We start from the raw sequence: 22,048 nt of genomic DNA, 5'->3' as shown, positions 1-22,048 counted from the left end.
ACTTTGTGGACGCATTTTCAAAGTAGCCACCTCATCCCGTTTGCGCCACGTTTGAAGGTGACGTTCGCGCGCAGATGCTGTCAGATGTATCACCGGGAGGATGCAACAGCCAACGTTGTGGCGCCTTTTTCTTTTAACTCCGTAACGTGGGAAACGGAGAGTTTAATGGAAGGGAACGGGCGAATATCATGCTCGGGTGTGAAAGGGAACACTAAAGGTTCCGTCCTTCCACGTCCATCTACCTTGGTATCGTTTGAAATAGCTCTTCATTATCATGTTCACGTTTCAATCAGTAGATGACATGCGAATTGCTTCCGGGTACATCCCAGCTTCAAAAATCCATCTATTATCCTATATACCCTTGTCGATTTCTAGTTTGTGTCATCAAAATTGGTTGCGAAATGAGAAAAGTCATGGAATGTTGAAAGCTGGCATGTTTTTACAGTACAACGGTATTGGTTGAATCTACATAATTTTTCAAATGAGCGGATACAAGAAGGGTTATTGTCATCAGTTCACAGCTTTCTGCTCATCCAGAGCACCTGTTATCATACTTAGTATCCACAAGAAAAGGCGCCGGTTAAATAGACTGACATCATTAAGGGTATACGAGTGCTGTCGAAGGACGAACGAACTGGAAGATTATTTGAATCCAAGGTTTCCTCTTGGAGAATATAGTAGTATTATAGTATATATATATATATATACATATATATATATATATATATATATATATATATATATATATATATATATATATATACATTACAATTTGTATTGTCATTATGACTCAGAAGTCTGGGGCCCTCTCAAGCCGTGTATCAGTTGACCATCTTAAACACGTTCTGCTGTTTTGTGCTTATTTGCATATTCCTCCCCTTACGCTCGACAGGGGATGAAGGAGGAACTAGAGCGAGCGCGTCCCGCCACAGTTCCCCGCGAGGATTGGCGGTCTGCGTGCCACTACAGCAGAAGCGAATCTTTAATAAAGTGAATGAGAACATGCAAGAAAAAAAAATCATAGGGGAATGACCTTTACAAGAGAGGTGCTTACGAAGAAATAAAAGCCGTGCAAGAAATTCCACGTGTCAGAGAAAACTTAAGCGAATTTTGGCAAAATACTTGTTTTGAGAAAGTTATGGGTAAATGCATTTCTTTAGAAAGTTACAGGTAACATAATTTTAATGAGTCATTTGATAAAGCCATCTCAGTCACGTGATGTTACGATTTCTGACACGCTTTTTATCAATGAAATATTTACCATTCATTTTACGTTCTTTTAGAACCAATATTTTCTTACGATTCTGCTTAAAGGCTAATGTCGTAGATTATGTAATAGTTTGATATTGGCAGAAAAAGAGAGGGAAAACATAGACGAACACACATTTTCTTGCAAGGTGCAGTACTCGCATTTGTAAAATGATGCTACAGGATTTTTAAGATCTTATTATCATTATGATGTTTATTTTATTTATTTATTTATTTATTTATTTATTTTTGCAAAACGACATTGATCGTCTGGATACTCTCTCTGGGATCGACTGTAAAAGAAAATAGGTGAACAAGACAGAGTGACTGACATTTTCATACAACTATCATGGGTGTATGCAAGGGGGGGGGGGTCGGGAGGGTCGTACGGCCCCCCTCCCCCCCCCCAAATTTTCAAAAGGTCCACTTTTTGTAAGAGACATTTTTTGTTTTTGGAGGGCTTTTTACCCTATATACAATCAAGAAAAAAAAGTGACCAAGTGGTGTTCCAGCAAATTGTCAAAAACCTCGTAAATTTCGTAACTTAATTTCAATGCCATACCTTATTTCTAAGCCGCACTGCCATGCCGAAAAAGTAACTTTTGTATGCACCAAATGGCCCCATTTTAAGATATAAAATTCAAAAACTCCCTATCGTGGGAGGGGGGACACCCCCCCTCCCCCGCTCGGTCGCTCCGCTCTCTCGCAAAAAAGGTCCAAAAATTTTGATTACGACCCCCCCCCCCCAGAAAAAATCCTGGATACACCCCTGACTATTCGAAAACTGATATAGGAAATATACTCTGACACGGGACGTATTCGAGGAGGAACGTAGAATAATAAAAAATACCGTCTTCTCTCTTCTTCCCTTCTCTCTTTCTATATCTATTCTTCCTTCTCCTTCCTTTTTGTTCCCCTTCATTTTTGTTCTTCTTCCCTTTATTTTCCTTCATGATTCTTTTTTTTTTCTCGCATGTTTTCAAAATCTTCGTTCTAGGCTTGAATCTCCCCTCGGTGATACTGAAGCTATGATCAGAGATACGCCTTTATATGACCCTATATGTCTTGGGGTTTTTTTTATTAAGCCACTCAAAAAAAGAGAGACAGGTTATTGATAATTGCATAAGCCCTTTTCTTGTGTCCACCCGACCATGTTCTCTATATCGTACAATGTCTTCTTTGTAATTGTCAGCTATGTATGCTCTTTAACGACTGTTTAGGCATAATCGGAAAAGGACGTTTTGTGCTGGCACTGTTACGGCCGAAAACTTTGTTCTCCGCCATTTCACCGGAATAATGAAACTGATGCAAAATCGATTGATCCCAAAGTATAGTTCTTAAAGACCCCTCAGCATTAACTGGTTGAATTGGTAATGCTCTTTGGCACTGTGAACAACATATTGGATGATTAGGGTTCCTTTGGTCTGCTGGTTAATCAGGCTCGATCCAGGCTAAATCGGTCCTAAGTCTTAAATTGGTCGTGACTAAAAAAGAAAACTAAGCGGGACCTGCTGTAGCGTCATAGGGGACGAAGTCTTAAGAGAATCCATAAAACAATAACCAGCTTATGTATCCACTGGACAACTCTGCGTATGTGGAAGATATCACACCTGCTGTACCTCTTTATAGTTCACTTGCAGACGTTATATACTTGACTAAAATGCTGTCAAGGAAAATATCAAACTCGAATCAAAACTTAAAGGGAGCCCTCCTTCTGGCTCTTCTAAGGGTCTCTGTTTAAATTGCCAAGCTCAAAGTGTCTGTCAAACTGTTCAAGAGCTAAGCATCGTTCAAGATATTGATTCATTCTTTCAAAGACGAATAAATCGATTGGTGACAGATCACACACATCTTTGTGTGAATATGATATAATCGAGAGTGCAACTACGTATCTATACCCATTGCTTTCCGACCATGTGAATTGTTGATTCCCTCTTGTATGAGCTTTCTCTCGTCATATATTATGACTGCATGAGACATTCTTGTTTTGTACCTCTGTCTTTGCTTCCGTAAAGTGATATGTCAATCCCTTGTACCAAGTACATGCGCTGATTGCGAGGTTCATGGGAACATGACACGTAATTATTACAGAAAAGGGAATTTACACGGATAGTGATATTGCATGCATATGTACGTCCAATGAGCGCTCTGAAATGGACAGAACGTATATAGCTGCAATCAAACACCAGTCAAGTACTAGTATATGCTATAGCGGAAGACGGGGATTGGGGGTACAGCACTGCTCGTGATATTGACAATGATAATGAGAAAACTGTCATGTACACTTCCGATTACTAGTGTATACCGATCAATGTCTAATGAAACTGTCAAAACAACAAACTCATAGTGGAAAATAATTCGTTCAGATTTATTTCAGATGGATGCTGTGAAGGTGATGAATGGTGATGGGCGTACAAACAAAATTGCATATAATGATCAGAGATTCTGAACTTGATCGACCAAATACGTTGTTGTTTATTTGAATGTGCGTGAATGTGCCTTCATCGCGTTATCAAACAGCTGTGTAGCATCACAGCTGCGTATGTTGCACACCAGCAAGCAGTAGAGCGGATTTTAATCAATAGCGGTGAAAAGGTGGTTGTTCACAATACTAAGTTGCTTCTCTCTTTCCTGTTTCTATCTTTATTCTACCACGTACTACAAGCCAAAGAAATGACACTATACCTGAGAGTGTTGGGAGGAATCATGACTAGGCAACATAAATTAATATAATATTACAAACGCAAAGGGATTGGATATTGCGCAACAGTTCTGTGAATCGGACGACTCATTTCCCACGGAAAGCTGAAGTCTACTTATGGACGCGAAAACATGCATGCATGCTAGAATGAGGGACGGACCTGCTGTTTGACGATCCCGAAACACTGACTGGGCTTCGCGTCGTCCTCTTGCTCATATTCATGGTCATCATTTTAGTTCATTGTGATACCATCACTTACATCCATCACAATCACCACTACCACCACTACCGTTATCACTCTCATTCATCACCATCACAAATATCGCCAACATCATCACCTTGACAACCAATATCACCACCATCGCCGTCACCAACATCAATCACCATTATACTATCACCACCATCGTTTCGACCAACATCCATTATGGTGACCACCATCACCACCACCATCATCAGATCCAGCATTTATCACCCCCACTAGAATAACCATCACCTATTTATCCTTCTCATCGTCATTATCAACGTCCATCGCCATTGATATAACACCATCACCACTGTTATCACCAGCATCAATCTCTATATGTCTTTCATAACTTCCACAATCCACATTAGCCGTACCACTATCCATTCTAATCACATGGATCACTACCATATACGCCCTCATCACAATGTGTGCTCAATGTCCATCATCGTGTCATCCAGCATCGCCATCATTCATCAACATGACCATCACCTTTACAACCCTAGTCATCGCCATCATGAGGCTACTAGTATATAAAACGCCGATATTCTACCACCACCACACAAAACACCTTTATCATTATCCATATAACACCACCTACAATAATTGGTACTATCATGCCAACATCCGCATCACTTTAATATCCACACCAAGGCATCTCTTACAACGTATGAGGGAGCATGCATCAGAGCACGGTTTTTGCAACAAACAGCGTTGTGATTTATCATACATGGTGCTTGGAAAAAAACTGAATTAGGAATATGTATCACAGCACCATGAGAAGCGTATATAGGGATCATAATAAACCACTGGAACATATGCTTATTGCAGAAAGAAAATCATAAACAAGGGGACCACTTTCTGTGAACGTTGTCAGTGGACACAATATCATTTGCCAAGTTCCCCGTCGCTTCAATGAGGCGCGACAAAGATATTTGAGTGATATAGAAAATGCCGGTTTAATTTCTTGTATTTGAGTTTACGTGAATTGGGTAACATTAAAGGTCATCTTCGATATTATGAATGTAATCGAGTTTGTGATGACAGTCAGTTTCATGATGATGTTAAGTGCATATATCAGCTCCTATACTAAGGGTATATAGGGACACGCTCTTATCAAGGACGTTGTTTGAAGCTCCTTTCTCTTATATTAGATGAAACTTGATTTTGATAAGGTATGACTATGATAAGCCGACATGGAGAGTAGCATCACATGGCCTGATAGCTATATATACGCTATATAGACCTTTGGCGGCGCCCGCCATTTCTCGAGAGGTCGGCTTCGAGGAAAAAGGCAAAAGATTTCACGCGGGACTTCGAGGAACAGCTGGATAAGAAATCGAAATAAAAACAGCAACGACTACAACTAGTTAAACTTCAAGAGGAGTATGAATTTTGCAGACTCATATATAACTGACTTGAACCCCGCGGTGACTGCACCTTGTCGTCTAAAAAATCCGATGGCGTCGTATGGCTCCCCGTCGCCTGCCTACAGCTAGTGGCGTGCAAGTGGAAGTGCAATTTCACTCTCATGTTCAAGTTGGCTGCTTATAATCATATACGAATACAGAAAAAATAATCAAAAGAATGACAAGAAGTTTCGCTGAAACCGTACTGGAATCAGAAAGCTAATGAAATTGAAAATAAAGGTATATTATCTTGGTTTTGCTTCCGTGTTTGTTTGTTTGTTTGTTTGTTTGTTTGTTTGTTCATTTGTTTATTGCACAGAGGAGTTATACATGTATTGATCGCCACCACATTATGCAAATCAAGATATGGTGATGACGTCACTTGCACATGAGTCTCCAATCCCCTCGCACAAAAGTTGTCCTCTTTTGACATGAATTCAAGAAAAATATGTAAACAGTACATTGGCAGTACAATTTTGGAATTGAGTCATCATTGTTTAATACAATTGTAGTAATGATTCAGTGTAAATCATGGTGACTTTGTAAAGGGTAAGGGGTGCACAAATTGCTTACTTATCGACAAAACTATGATTTGCATCAAATTTTTACTTTAAACGATGATGTAGGCCTATTCTGCTTGCAGAGAGAGGCCGAACAAGTCTATCCACGAGATTTTACTTTACAAATCAAATGGAGAGTTGTGAGGTGACGAAATCATCGCCTCACCTTCATTTCTTTGCATATGATGGCGACCAATACCCCCCCCCCCCTCCTCCTCCCCAGTTTTGTGAAAACATGGGATGCATCGAAATCATACAACTGTATAACTTTCTGATGCTAGATCCAATTCTGATGAAATGTCTACCATCTTAATTGTTTCATTTTATTGCAGTCCAATTTTTTCCCCAGCCAACTCAGAAATGGAATGGCTTAACATTTGCACTTTAAAATAAACCTGGAGAAAGTGCGGGGCATCCCTTAACTCTCTCAGCTCGGTTGGCAACGTGATTAATATGTGCAATGTGACTGGTGATTTAAAATGTTGGTAGTCAGAGGGGTAAAGACAGGGATCTCTTTTCTTTTGTGAGTGTGTTAAAGTCAGGTGAGGCAAGATGAAAATCTTGATCAAAATGATAACTCGCTTTCACTCTCTCGATCGCGAGATGTTCCGGGCCAGCTGATTAAAGTCGAAAGGCAATATTTGCAAAAGTCTCTTCCCGTCTGTTGCTGTTAATAGCCACTATGTATTAAACCCTCGGGCAAACGATCATTTCTCGGAGGAACATATTGGATGTCATTCACGTGCGGGGCATGGTTATATTGCAGCGGACGAACATTCAAACAACTTCACTGCGCCATTTCACATCACCCACTTCTCAGATAAAAGCTCCTCTTAAAGGGACACTAACTTTCCTTGTTCAGGTTTACTTTTAAAATAAACAAAGGAAAGCCAGACGAATGGAACCGTGGCAAGTTTCATCAAAAGCGGATCAAAAATAGAATAAGAAAGTTATGGAATGTTCCCGTGTCTGATCGTTTCAGAGGACAGTGACATCGGTCCCAGTCACTATATAAATATAGAATATGTAAGGTTGTGATGTCATTGACTCTCAAGTCTCCTACACATCTTAATTTTCGACAGAATTTCTTGTGTTTTTCATGAATTGAAAAAGAAGAAGATGAAGAAATATGTCATTCACATGGCACTGTATGTAAGTATAAACAATGCAGCAATTAAGGACTTTGGAAATGGCAGACGGTTAGAGTTACATTCAATTGAAGCAGGAAACATATCATTATATAATTTTTCACCAAACAATGGGAGAGTATCATAGAAGGGCTATTATATGCATGCACCTCCTTGTGTACAAGTTACGCGTGTTTATGTGACAGTGACCAGGGCCCTGTTTCATAAAGCTTTTCATAAAGTTACGAACAACTTACGAGCGACTTGCGATCAGTTCTGATGTGCTATACTTATAAGAATTTCCATAATTCAGCACAAGAACTGATCACCAGTCGCTTGTAAGTTGTTCGTAACTTTACGAACAGCTTTATGAAACATTCCCCAGTATAATTTTTTTCCGGGGGGGGGGGGGGGGAGGAGGGGAAAGAATGTTTAACTTGTCGCCTTTCACAACGCTTTTGCTGCTCTGCGTCTTTGACTCTGAATTCTCTTTGCATTGACGGCAACGTTATACAGTGATTAATGTTTCCCTTTAAAGGAATATTACAGACATTTTAAAGTCACTCCGAAAAGAAAGAATAAAATTTATAAGCACATCAGTGCAAATTTGATCAAAAGCGGATGGAAATTAGGGAATTTATGAAATAGTGAAGTTTCCTCAACAGTTCTTGAACATTCGATATGAATATGTAAATGAGTGAGTTGATGATTCGCACAATTTAATGAGTGATACTTCACAACACAATAACTTCCTTAATTGTTATCTAATTTTGATCGAAATTTCACTGTTGTGTTCATAAAATGTAACTATTTCATTTCAGATTTACTTTTAAGTGGTACGGAATTCCCTCTATAAAACTGCATCCAGCCCAAAGATGCGAAGAAAACTGTGACTTTCAAGGCCCCATCCATATTTCATGTCTATACTTTATCAAGGTTAATTTTCGACTCCCTCCGCGACGGTCCCAAGTTATAAAGCTTCCCTTTAAAAGTGGGCTTGGCTACTCATGGAAGGCGAGCCTCGGCCAATCACATCACATCTTGCGGTCATAGATGCGATATACAGAGGAGGAAATCTGGCAGCGATGACAAATGTGTCCCCGCGGATAGGCGTGCGTGCATATGTTTTAATGATCTGCAAAATTAAGTAGCGCCCATTCCGAACCTTGGGCAATATTTTGTGACAAGGACTTGTTGCGATAATGAGTCATATCAATATGTGTCCGAGCAAATTCGAGGTGTCCGGTAGCAAACTAATTTGAATTGATGAAGGGGGAGGGGGAGGGGGATGGGCTGGAATTCCACCATTCCGTAATACCTATAAAGATTCTATGTTTCTATACGTGATTGAATTATCTTACACTTTACTCTCTAACTCCCACCCCCTCAAAAAAAAAAAAAAACCCAACAACAACACACACACAGACAAAAACACAAACAAACAAACAAGCAACAAAACAACAACCATGACGTTTATCTTCGAAGGGGGAATACGTTTATAATAATTATACTTTGTTATATACAGACAACCTGTCTGAAGGTGTGATATAACTGGTATAGATGAGTCATGGAAATACAGGCGAAACGGTCAGTGGCTATTCGCCACCAATACACTGATGATAAGATAATGCACTCGCTTAATTACTTGAATTCATTACCTTGAAATGAAGGACTATCACACGCACACTATCACTTATCTTGAAAGTGAAATGACCCACACTTGCAGTGTGCGTTGCTATTAGTCAGCTAGATAAAATGGTAGAGAAAGATCCACAAAAGGTCGAGGTATTCTCAGGTAAAGCAAGCACAAGAAAGGTCCGATTTTGCATAGTATGTGGAATATAATAGAATATATGCTTTAATTTTGTATCACGGGCATCAAAAGAAGTTGTATTCTAATTTTAGGGTGATGGGCATAATCAGCATTACAACTTCTACACTTAGAATTTTTGTTTCCACAAGCGACGGAGGTGGCCCGCCGACAATATGAATTTCTAACAACGAAAATGGTGACGGGTTGGCAGTGTGAGTAATGTATGACGTGTCAAAACGTCAGATATATATAGTTCACATCAAAATGAGACAGAGGAGTCGAGGTCTTTGTCAATACTGACGCCTTGGTTAGAGACTAGTCGTGCATGGGGGCGTTGCTCAAAAGCAGAGGCGCAGTGCCAGGTCAGTTTCCAAGCTCCATAGCAACCAGGTTAATGGCAGGGCATTGCACCGAGCGAGGAAAGGTGATAGCGTTTAATTCATCACATTGTACCGATGTCACCACTCACTATCTCATCTGCATGCATTGCATAACAAAAAGCGCAGGAACCCTTTACTGTTGTATGTGGATGTCTGTTAAACTCGAATGAGATTGACGAATGCTTCAGTAAATTTGGAACACCGTAATTAACAACGAAACACCGGTTTATTGATACCCCAACCCTTCCCTCGATTAAAAAAAAAAAAAAAAACGCAATTTGCCCATTGAATTTTGACGGAGGTTTAGGGCAAAATACTAAACTGCAAAGTATGGCAGTTGGAATGTAATAGAAAGATGGACAAAGAGAGAGAGAGAGAGAGAGAGAGAGACAGACAGAGAGAGAGAGAGAGAGAGAGAGAGAGATGGTGGCGATTACTAGATGTAAGGTTGTCCTTTCGCAAATGCTTCTATTCATTATATAATGTTTCATTATCATAATGTTTCGCTTTGTTGTATACTCTGTTGATTTCAGATTGTATATTACTTACATTATTTTGTTTCAAAAGAAAGTGAAGTGTATACACTATATTTTTGTCGAAAATGAGAGTAGATTACAATTTGAATATATGACAGTGGATACACGGCAAATCAAGGCTAATCATTGAGAGGTGAACATCTTTTTATATGCTTATTTATATTAATCTGTGCCAAAGAGTGTTACAATCATCAATGCATTCACGAGAAAAGAAGAAGAAATGAAATACAAACCGAAATGGACTTTCAAATTATTACATATCAGTCCGTACACTGTCTGTTCAGTGGTGGAGGGATTTTGTTCAGCAACGGTTAGAGCCGGCTGCTATTTCCACGGGAAATTTTTGTGTGGAAATTGGGAGTGTTTGCAAAAACGGCTAAAGAGGAGTGTATCCTCTAATGCTATGGTAAACTAACACGTTTCTTCCTTTGTTTCCTCAATCGAATGTTCACACAGAATTTCTTCATGGCCTTAAGAGCCTTCTGGTGGTTCTGTTTTGGCCGTTTGCTGTTTGTTCAACTCTTTATCCTCGCTGGAAACTTTTGCTTTCCCACAACAATGGAATCAAGGAAGAATGACCCCCATGGAGAAATGCATTCTTCTTGGACGCAGTGAAACAAAGTCAGCACCTCCTTATGAGAAAATACAAACATAGGAGCGACTTGGAACATGGCGATATGATAAAGTTGTGCCTTTGTGACAAATATATCGCATGGTGATACAGACCAAGCGTGATCTTGCTCCTTAATTCTTTGTCGCAAACAGCATGGCATTGTAAATTAATTTCATTTCAATTTTCCACTTTCATCATTGAACTAGTTTACAAAGTTTGCATTAAAAAAACAAACAAACAAACGAACAAGAATACGATAGTGGCAGAATCATGAGAAGCACAAAAATATGCTCATACTGCCTTAATTCAAGATATTGTATGAAATTCATTGAGTTTCTACTCGCAACATCTACAAAAGGAAGTATTTTCTTGCATTCAAATACCATGTCCTGTGAAAGTTTCTAAGTGATACCATACTGATAATCAACTTTGACCCCCTACATTCATGGTTGCGATATTTTATGTGCCATTAGTAGGTCATCTAACTTCCATGGACTATAATTATGCATATAGTTCGACGCTGAGTGTACTTTACTAAAAAAAAAACCGCAATCAACTAAACCAATAGACTAATAATCAGCGATTTTCAACATGAATTGCTACCCTTTTTCTCAAAATTATATCAGTGCACGAGTTATTTTCATGGGAAAATTGGTGTGAAAGGTAGGTTTCTTCTCCGTCAAGGATGCTATCATGAGAACACTACGATGGCGTTTGTTATCATTACACAATACGTGCAATGGCCGTGAGATGAAAACTCCAGTTGCAAATTTCCAAACTTTGACAAAGCAGTCTTCAGTCTCCCTATATACATTGGTTTCACGCTGCAAACAGAAAGAACGAAAGAATGAAGTTGGAAGAAACTCTTCCCCACCCGGTGCTACACCTGTGTTTGACGAGAAGTCAAGTGTGGCCTGTGCGGATTCATCCTCCAGTGCTCAATCGGTGACAAGAACTATCAACATTTACTCAAATCTCGGAGATCTTTTTCCTTTCTTTGTTTAAAGGGACTTGCGGACTTAGTGTGTAACCACATCGTCAGGTGCACTTGAGTACAAAGCAGAGATGGAGCTCTAAATGGTGCGTGAAAGGAAAAATAGGATTACACTTGCGTCCCAAACTGCTGTTTGCCCGTTTGGCCACATTTTGCTTTCTTTTACATTTCATGCTAATATCAACTAAAGTTGCGTCACTATAGCGTTTTATAGTTTCGCCTCCGCACCGCATCTCGCCCTATTTGAACTCAGATTAGTTTGCTCGTATCATCAACCCCACACGAGGGAGAATAAGAATTTATTTTGATCGGACAAAAACAGAACTGAAAAAAAAAGATCAAACTGACGATTTGGTAACCGTCTGGTTTGGTTTGGTTTGGTTTGGTTTGGTTTGGTTTGGTTTGGTTTGGTTTGGTTTAATGTTTTCTGTATGACCACATGTGTAAATCTAAAGATTTCTTTAATTTACCGCACAGAGTACGATTATATGATTTGTTTGTGTACAGCGATGTGTGGGGGGGGGGGGGGGAGGAGATATCCAAAGCAATACTACTACATTAAACAACAGAACAAGAAACCTTCATGAAGTGTTTGTAAAACAAAACAAAACAAAAATGAACAAAATACCAATATGCATGCTCAAAGAGAAAAGTATCATTGGGCCTCGTGTGGAAAGAAGTCTTCTTGTATGTGTGTATGTGTGTGTTTGTTTGCTTTTTTAAGTGGAAAACTCTAAATTACCATTGCGTCAAGAGCATTGTTGTAATTTGGCACGTTATATAAAAATGTTAAATAAATAAAATGAACACTTAAAAAAAAGTACACAGGTGTACTGTGCTAATCGTAAGACGAAGGAGTAACTGAATCTGACATCACATTATCACGAAAACCGAAAACCTGATCAAGAGTGTAGGCAAGACTGTTTGGAATTAATCTATTTGCGAATCGATAGCAGCGTCACTACACTTTCAAAGCGTGCAGGTGAGCGCAGCTAGGCCGTTAATCAAACAAATACAAAGGAATTTGCTTCATGCCATAACGGTACACGCATCACCAAAACAGCTAACCTAATACAAAGATCCAGCTTAAATCCTCTGTATACTAGTATTCCCAGAATAATGTACTGCAGTATGAGGAACGGAAATTCAACAACGTTGTTGCGATTATACTTGTTGATTTCATTCATGATTTTCATTTACGTACTTCAAAACAACAGGGGCAGTTTTAGAAAGTCCATGTTATGCAACAAACTTTCTCGCCGAGGAAGTTCACGAATGAGTTCTCACAAATGGCAATTTGAAGGAGATTTTGATTGTATCTTCAACACCACCCTGCATTGCATGAGTTCAATTAAATTCAGTTCAATTCAATTCAATTCAAAGGTGACCTTCATTTCCATTCCTCATGCGTTACGACCTGTCCTGAAGACACTATAGTACAAGTAGACCTAAATATGATTTCAAGACACTTCATAAATGAAAACAAATGGTTTCCAATGGGCAAATCATCAGCAGAGACGTTAATCGGCTTTAAAATTAACGAGCTCGTTATGAATTGGGCGGACTAGTTTATCGTAATTGGCATCAACCTCTTTCAGGACGCAGAAACATACAGCCGTAAATTAACCATTTCCTACCGTGCATTTTTTCCCACGTGGCTGAACAAATATATGAAATCCGCTGCCACTTTCTTGCCATGAAGATTGTATTCTTGACTTACACGATTGGGAGGATGCTGAGAAGCAATCGGTCTACTCTATCCTATACTATAATACTCGAAGTTGTTGTTGTTGTCGCGGCCTTATGTATTTCCTGTGTTATTTCGGCGTTGCTGGTTTTTCTATCTCCTCCCGAGCCGTCGGCTCCGGGCAGTTGCGACCGGTGCCGTCGGCCGCAGGAGAGTATCCTACATCGAATGGCGCGGGTTTCGTCCCCTCTCCGCCTCCGTGTCGACGTCGAGGACGAAAAAGAAAAATTAATTAGCAACATGCATAATGCATTTTTGTGCGTGACGAAAGAGCCGAGCGTTTCAATATTCACGGAACCTGCGCTGGCCTCCTGCTTTCTCGATCTTCCATCTTTTAGCTTGCAGAGACACTGGGGGATACTAAAGATGATGGTGCAGCGAAATCTCTGACATCTTCCGGCGGACGCGCACGCACACACACAATGTACCCACAGAACTCTTACACAGTATGTAAGAGTTCTGTGAATGTACCTCGAAGAACTCTATACACACTCTACACTGTGTGTATATAGTTCTGTGATGTCCCTTTGCCCCCGCCTGTTACGTGTACTGAATGTATTGACGATGGTTACACGAATCTGTGTGTGCGTGATATGGACTACAAGGGCATTTACGTACAGTTCGGCGTCCCCAAATGAGAACAACGAACGTTGGTTATGTAATTGTATTTTGCACAACTGCAGAATACTATATGCAGCTCAGGTACGTCATTTAGTTTGCTCGCCGTTTGCTCTCAAGTCCGGTGTCATTGTACGCAGACTGTTTAGGACGCGGCTAAATATATTTGCCGATCGTACCCTTACATATCAGATTACACGCGCAGCTGTGTCCATTCGTTTACTGCAGAGCTGCTGTAATCATACATATTCATACGATGAGCGGACGTAGAGGAAAACCTCGCTTTGCCGACCGCCTATTTTTAAAATTGCAAGTGGAAATAGAATGTGTGGTTCTATGGTCTATCAAACCAAGTTTTGGTGACAAAAAAAAGAGGGAGCAAATGAAGACGAATGCAGTGATGTATTCTTCTTTCTTCCATAACATGGGAAAAATATTAAAGAAAAAAAATACGAGGTGGTGAGAACCTACTCCGACGGGTGCCTATTAAACCTGATGACTATGATCTCCTCCTCCCCAAATGATAACAATGATGATAATAATAATAATAATAATAATAATAAGGATAATGATAATAATGATATAATAATAACAATAATAGGAGCAATAATTGTAGGCCTATATTAATTATGATAATGTACAATCTGAAGCAGATGTAGTTCTATATTAATATGATATATCAAGCCAAGTTTTGGTGATTAAAAACAAAAAGGAGGGAGCAAAATTATGAAGACGAAAATATCTTATTTTTCTCTCATAACGTGGGGAAAAGAAACATGAAAAAAAAACCACAAAACAAACCGAGGCCTTGAGACCAGCCGTGGATTCCCGCGGGTGCCCGCGTGGATGCAAGAGCAGGGGGTAATCAAAGTCATAGTGTTAATATCTTCCCGTTTCGACGGGAACAACCTGTGGGCAGAACTTTCGGGGAATCTCATTTGCGTTTTTGGTAAATTTTCCCTGAATGTTTTTGTTTTTTGCCCTGCGGAGGTGGAAATGTGTGTGTGCGTGAGGGGGGGGGGAGGGGTGAGGGGCAACAAGACAACTGTTGGACTTCAACGGGTGCAAATAACCCCTCGAAACTCAAGTTCTATAATAAAAGCAAGTAGTGGCGGGAATGATCCCTACCAATGGACCGGATCGCCTGGCATATACTACAAAAATGTATTATAAAATTTCTGGGAAGGGTGGTCATTTAGAAGACAGCACAATTAACGAAAGAATGAGAAGACTTTTCTTTTTATTTCTTCAATAAAAATGTGCAAAATCGTATTATGAGAAAAAAAATAAAACCCCTCAGACCCGTGGATTTCCACGGGTGCTGCTAGTATAGATAGAATGAAATAGATAGATGAAATACTCATCCATTCATGTCGTCACATTTTTGCCTGTTTGATTGGAGTGATACCTTTTTGCTGTTGTTCAGTTTCAATTCTAATTTCATTCTTCCTATTTTTTTTTCAAAAAAACATGTACAAACATAAATACACCAATAATAACATAAGGATCTTTGGTAAGAATCAGTTTTCCAAGAACATTTCAATTTGATTTGATTTGATTTGATTTTTATTGGTTCCTGCATTATATCATTGCTCATGCAGATACATGCACATATATCATATACATTGATGGTACCATACATACAAATGGATATACATAAACATTAATTGCTAACAAGGTAAGTTTCTTCATTACCTTTAGAATGTACAGCAATACAGTTTCTTCATTGCCTTTACAATGTACAACAGAACATATAAGTGATGCAATGAATAACGAAGAAGGGCTACAGCTTAAGCATTGCTTGATTTGCATGCAGTTATTCAAATTCAAATTCAAAAACAGTTAATGAATCATTTTTATATACCACATACCTGAAGCAGCAGATAATTGCATTTTCGTTTTCATATGATTATGACCTAGCTGAAACTGTTGCGGGGGTCATCACAATAACATACATAATGATGCTTCATGAGAATCTTTTCCTTATTAGATGTCATTAGTAAAGAAGATTAAGGTTCAATATTTCCACATATTTCATATCTTTATATATTACATATTGCACATTTCTCGACAATTTATGCACTTGAAAGCCAACAGAAAGCTTGCCGGAGGGTTGCCAAACAGCAGCTGAAGTTTGCAATAGTGAAGTCCACTGCCTCGAAGTGCTTATAGAGAGGTGGACAGTATAGTGATCACACTAATGACGAGATAAAGCAAAAGTCAAAATGCACAATACAATAAATACCTTCTTAATATTCAGGTTGTCAATATTTACATCATATTTGTAATTTAGTAAGCTAATCCCACTCTCAAAAGGTGAGTCTAGTCTCTTTTGCCACAGTGGACGGTATAATATACACTGTACACAATTATTATTTTTGTTCTAGTATTCTGGAGTGTGTGACACACACACACACACATTACCATATATATATATATATATATATATATATATATATATTATATATAAATTATATACGTAAAGTGTGTGTATATATGCATATAAATATGTGTAATTATTACCTTCACCCGAGTCCGATTACCATAAGCAGCATAAAACAGTGGGTTCCACGCAGGTTGGTGCGTAATTACTCGGAAAATCCAATTGGACACAAGGGATTATTAGAGAGTAAGTAGTATAGGAATTTGAACTTCGTGATCGCATAGAACGTGAGCATAACAACAACAAGCTTACAAACAAAGAACAAAACAAAACAAACACAAAAAACAGGATTGGAAGACTTGAGTTCATTTAAAGCTATACTCGTTACTCATCGATCGATACATGCCCCTGGGCATTTATACAAACCATGTCTATCTAGTTAGCTTTAGAAACCGCTAAAGACATACAGTTAGCCATTAACGAACAGCCAGCTATTATCCGGCCCAGTCGGGCGTAAAGACTCTCAAGAACTGAAAAGAGGCAAGCGCGACTCTTTAGATTACTTAACCTCCATCAACTTACTTAGAATTAGACTTGAAGCTCCCGTGTATGTTCTCTTATCTCTACCGGTCTGCCAACGACTGTTCAGGACAAGATCTGTATTTTCATGATGTAGTCTCAAAAAGAAAAGAAGCTTCTCCATTCTTTAATCCCCAAAGGGAAACTGTTACGTAAGCACATGTCGACTATCTGTGCAGTCCACGCTTGTTTGTTTTAGTTAGTGTGTGTATGAAGAAGCAAGCACTTATCACTCTGCCACTGAGCTTTTATGTCAAGTTTTGAGATCGACCTCAACTTCACTTTAAAGCAATTGCAAACGATATGCCAAACAAAGTAGCTGTCATTCAGCTATGCCGTATCAATACATAATATAATAGCCCCTTTTTCAGTATCTTGTAGATGCTCTTTGCAAGTTTGTTTTTCTAGATAGGCGCTAATTAGATGTCCTTCCCATCTTTATGAGGCGGGGGGGGGGGGGGGGGGGCGTAGAATTGCTAGAAAAGAGATAGGGATGTCATAACGTCCACCTATTTAATCCAGTAGATATCAACTTCAATAGCGGAGCACGTCTCCTTTTACACTGTAACAGATCAATCCCAAATGGCGCCGCGCACCTTGTCCCACCGCGCACTCATTGTCCGTGTTGAAATGCATAAAGTTATTGAGGATGACAAATAAAAAGAAAGAAAAAGAGAGTTTCGAACGATCTGGCTTTGCTTTTCCCATCCTTCGTTGTCCAGCCGATATGGCTAGTGACACAAATGGACGATATCACATATCGCGACGGGGACTTTCTACCTCTTCGGCCAGCTTATTGTGATGCAGGGTCCTCAAAAGTCAGTGGAGGATTAATGCGGATGGTTGTATTGATACATAAGCACAAACCTTCCAATTAGCATGTATAGCGGCTCAATGCCGACAATATATCCGACCTGCTTCTTTCTAATCTTATTGAGCGAAGCGATCCAAGATTCCATTCTGACTTAGGATCTACTTTTTTTTTTTCAAATCTCAAACCCATGCATTCTCGAATTTGATACAGACACACACAAAGAAATCTTCCGCCCATGATAATCGTAAATACTCAAGTTTCCAGAAGCTTATAAATGTTTTCAATGGACGCTGATCAGTGAATGTTCCAGGAGAACAAGGAACGAGCCGGAAAAGCTCCCGGTGTGCTAACAAAATTGCCTGGCGTGGAGCCATGGCCATGTCTTCTCCACATGCATGCTGTGATAATGAGGAGCCACTGCTCTTTGTGCGTAATGATTTGCTGACAAATGCGCCGGACACATTCTTAGCAGTCACATAACGGAGTTGTAACACCACCCCACCCCGATGTCATGTTTTTCTTCTTCGGGTTGCAAATTGTAGGATCTGTGCACTTTGGGGATATGCGTACACAAAATTATATATAAGCATCTAACGTAGGCCTTCTCATTATCCAGTCACGTTTATAAGCCTACATACTTAGGACGTTGTGCGTCTTTCAATCCCATAACGTGGATGTTTTTAGTTCTGTTGCTGTAAACAGTCACAAGTAGATTTTGTTGATGGGTCATAATTATTGCATCACTCACGCAGATTGTTATTATAAGGTCACCATGGCTACGCTTTGTTCATAATCAGTATGTCACTTTGTAAAGAATGTAAGCAACGAAATTAGCTACCTTTATAAAATACCCCCCCCCCCTTTCCAGTTCGGAAATATTGATCGAAAAATGACAAGCAAACAGATTCCATTCATAATTAGCACCTGTTGATATACTATTATTAAAGTCTTCGTTTTCTTAGCTCAGGTGACGTCCCCATCCCTAAAACATCTCATATCATCTGCATTTACGAGCGTGTCAACGACATACACTCGTACTTTCATTCAATAGATAACCTCTGTCGAACCCCATGCACATTGTCATTTGCATGAAAGCATCACTCCATTGGCGTTCATATATTCCTCATCATGCTCCGCAGTGCATGCAATCCTTTGTCCGCGTCTTTCGTTGTTGTTTTTTTATTTCATGGAGTGTTGTCAAAACAATAACTTTCAAAGTTTTTATAACCTTCAAGAAGAACAATCGTTATTCCATTTACAATACTGGCAAAGGCTAATTTATATCTGCCGAAAAAAAAAAGATGTGGGTAGACCTGAATCATATTCAACACAAATGATGTACACTTAATTTGAACTTTTCTTAGACTTAGACGTGGAGTAAGGGTTTAAATCACAAACTCGATAATTTCCAAAGAGCAAAGTACATCAAATTTTCTTCCCTTCACTTTATCTAAACGCGTTTCGTGAAATTTACATTATCGTAAAATTTGACGATGAAAATTATGTATTCTCGATTACTGAACCATTTGAAATAGATACGTTGCAAGTGAAATCTGCTTCATAACTGACACTGTAAAATATTCTATTAACAGGTACTACAAGTGGAAAAGCTGTGTACATTGTGAATTTCACAATGTCCAACTGACCACAATAAGTTCTACGTCGTCCTCTTGTTCGCTACGGTTGTCGCTAGCATTTACAGTTTCTATAGGAACAAGTGGATGTCTTACTTGTGATTCCAAACGTGAGGGAACGGACTGAGAAGAATATCCCCAGGGTGGCAACGCTAGAGTCGAGCTCTTGTACGATGTCGTCGAGGAACACAGTGAGGCTTGTCGAGATGCCGATACCGAAAAAAAGACAGAGGTGGGCGTACAAGATGAGCAGAGCTGCTTGACATCGAAGGGCATTGCATGTCGTCTTCCTCGCCGGAGGTCTGGGCGCCGTCGACTGCCCATCCTCCCCTGTCTTCACCCGACGAAACATGCTTAATGTTCACCTTTACACGCCACTCATACTACCGTCTTTCAAATCTATATGATCCCTCACAGCTAGTTATTTTTCCGTCAACGTTATCACATCGCTGTCAATATCATTGTTCATTGCCCAAAGCGCCTAATCGATAGCAAATAAAATGCGGTGAAAATCATTCCGTAATGACAAAGATGCACAATGGACCTAACAGCGGGATGCGTATTGATTCGATGAGTTCATTTTACCGTCTGCTCGATCGCCACCAGGCCAATGCACAGAGTGCAATGAAGTACAAGGGAAAGAAACAACGGCTTCTTTCTTGCGTGCGGCGCCGAAATACCTCGAGCGGACAGCGACTAATGGGTGAAACACAGGGCATTGGCTGGCGCGTGGTTACGCACACGTTGTGTAAATGACGGACGCCTTCACGTATAGGATACCATATTTCGATTCTGCTACAGGAACGGGCTAATGATAATGAAATCGACAGGTCAAAATTCAGACCTCATAGAAGTGTATTTCGTGTCCCCCCTCCCAACATTGAAAGCTTATCTTTTTTTCCCCTTTTATTGATAGGCCATACACTGAATAGTCCTGTTCAAGGAATGGAATATCCACAATTCGATTAGACAGAACCGTACGTGCAGAGATGAAATGTTGTAATGAAACAGATGAGTGAAATCCAGTCTGATTGTAGGCTCAAAGAGAAGTGCCTCAGTTCCCGCTCAAGTTAAATTTCACGAAAGGGAAAGATGACACAAGATGAATAGCAAAAAGTTTGATAAGAATCTGACAAAAATCTAACAAAGTTACTCTTAGTTGTTGTTTTTTCGCGAAACAACGATTTTGTCAAGATCATATAAATATGTAAGTATATAAGTATGTAAATATAATTGTTTAAACGATTTGTAAGAGGCATGCATGCCATTGTGTATAATAAAAATATAGTGAGAATTGATAAGAGAATTGTTATGAATTGACAGATAACTGAGTATAAGATATCGTATCCATCTTAATGCGTTAATGAGTAATGCGTTAAGTATCTGATGGAAGAAAGTCGTATGCATCGTATGCAGGTAAGATGCGTCATTATTTTGTATGTGTGATGTGTGTGCGGGTGTTCAATAATTTGCCATCATTCCCCCCCCCCCTTCGCTCCTTCTTGCTCCTCTCGACCTATATCCATGTCTAAATTGCTATGAGAGCAACTGCTATAGTGTGCAGCATGTGGTTACTTGTTCTCATTTTATCACACACATAAATGCATGTGAGAAGAATCTTCTGAGCCCCGAGTAATAGTCATTCTCTTTTGTTTATCATTACTTTTGGTCTTAATTGTACCCGTGCTCCTCATCCTGTTCCCCTTACTAGGCTTTTGTTGGGACCTACACTCAACAAGCTTTGCTTTTTAGTAGGTTCCATCGTATTTCTCTTCGCATCTTTTACTTTGATTGAAAATGACACATCGACCGTTATGTATTACTTTTGTATTCCTATTTCTTCATGTATATATCCAAGCTGGACATTCTGTATTATATTTTGTTATATACCATGTATTTTCCATCGAGAAATACGAAAATAAATTGAAATTGAAAAATTGAAATATCCAACACGATATTGCATTTAAATAGAATCCTGTTTCACCGTCTGTTGGGACCAACTCTTCAAACTCCATTGACATTGCAAACTATTAGAGGTTGTCAACGGTAATGGAAGTCTTAAGAGGATGATAATGTATATTACGATTTGTCGTCGCAAATGCCTGTATAAGTCCTTCATTATAGCAGCATCTAGTCCGTTTTCCTCGACTTATATAGATTCATAGAGCGAGAGATAACATAAAGGTCTTGCATTTCACCTGCTCTTGGGTATATCACTTGGAATTCTCCCAGAAAATCGTAGATTGGGGGTATATGATGGGAATTTGCTAGAGATCTGTTAGTCACGTGGACAGAATTACTCACCACATCCGAGCAGAAATATAAGAGGAAGAAGTATTAAGACGGTGGAATGGAACGAGGAACGTAAGAATATATTCCAAATCGATTTAACATCGAAGCACTTGGGAGCACGTTTAAAGTTCAGCGACCTGGCTGGTACTCTATAACTTCATTCAGAGGAATCTAATTGTGTGTATGTGTGTGTGTGTGTGTGTGTGTGTGTGTGTGTGTGTGTGTGTGTGTGTGTGTGTGTGTGTGTGTGTGTGTATGTATGTGTATGTGTTTTCAAGGTGTAGAGAATAAGCATGAATGAGTGAGAAAGATGGGGGAAATTAGTATCAAATAGAGAGGATGTGTACATGTCTTCGAGG

General features: G+C 39.4%; 1 protein-coding gene across 1 annotated transcript in view; it reads right to left on the bottom strand.

Moving 5' to 3' along the window:
* LOC139720438 (monocarboxylate transporter 7-like) overlaps positions 1 to 19,970 on the bottom strand; it is a 60,396-nt gene extending 40,426 nt beyond the window's left edge. Inside the window, exon 1 of the mRNA XM_071631798.1 lies at positions 19,494 to 19,970. Coding sequence (XP_071487899.1) covers positions 19,494 to 19,749 — 256 coding nt within the window. The 5' untranslated portion in view covers positions 19,750 to 19,970. The remainder of the gene's footprint in view (positions 1 to 19,493) is intronic.
* Between the last annotated feature and the right edge of the window lie 2,078 nt (positions 19,971 to 22,048).

The sequence above is a fragment of the Diadema antillarum genome, unplaced genomic scaffold (genome assembly GCF_040938485.1).
Source record: "Diadema antillarum isolate AM-2024a unplaced genomic scaffold, OU_Dant_1.0 scf00000128, whole genome shotgun sequence".
Lineage (NCBI taxonomy): Eukaryota > Metazoa > Echinodermata > Echinoidea > Diadematoida > Diadematidae > Diadema > Diadema antillarum.
The sequence above is the reverse complement of the archived record's forward strand: the minus strand, read 5'-3'. Positions and strand labels throughout refer to the sequence as shown.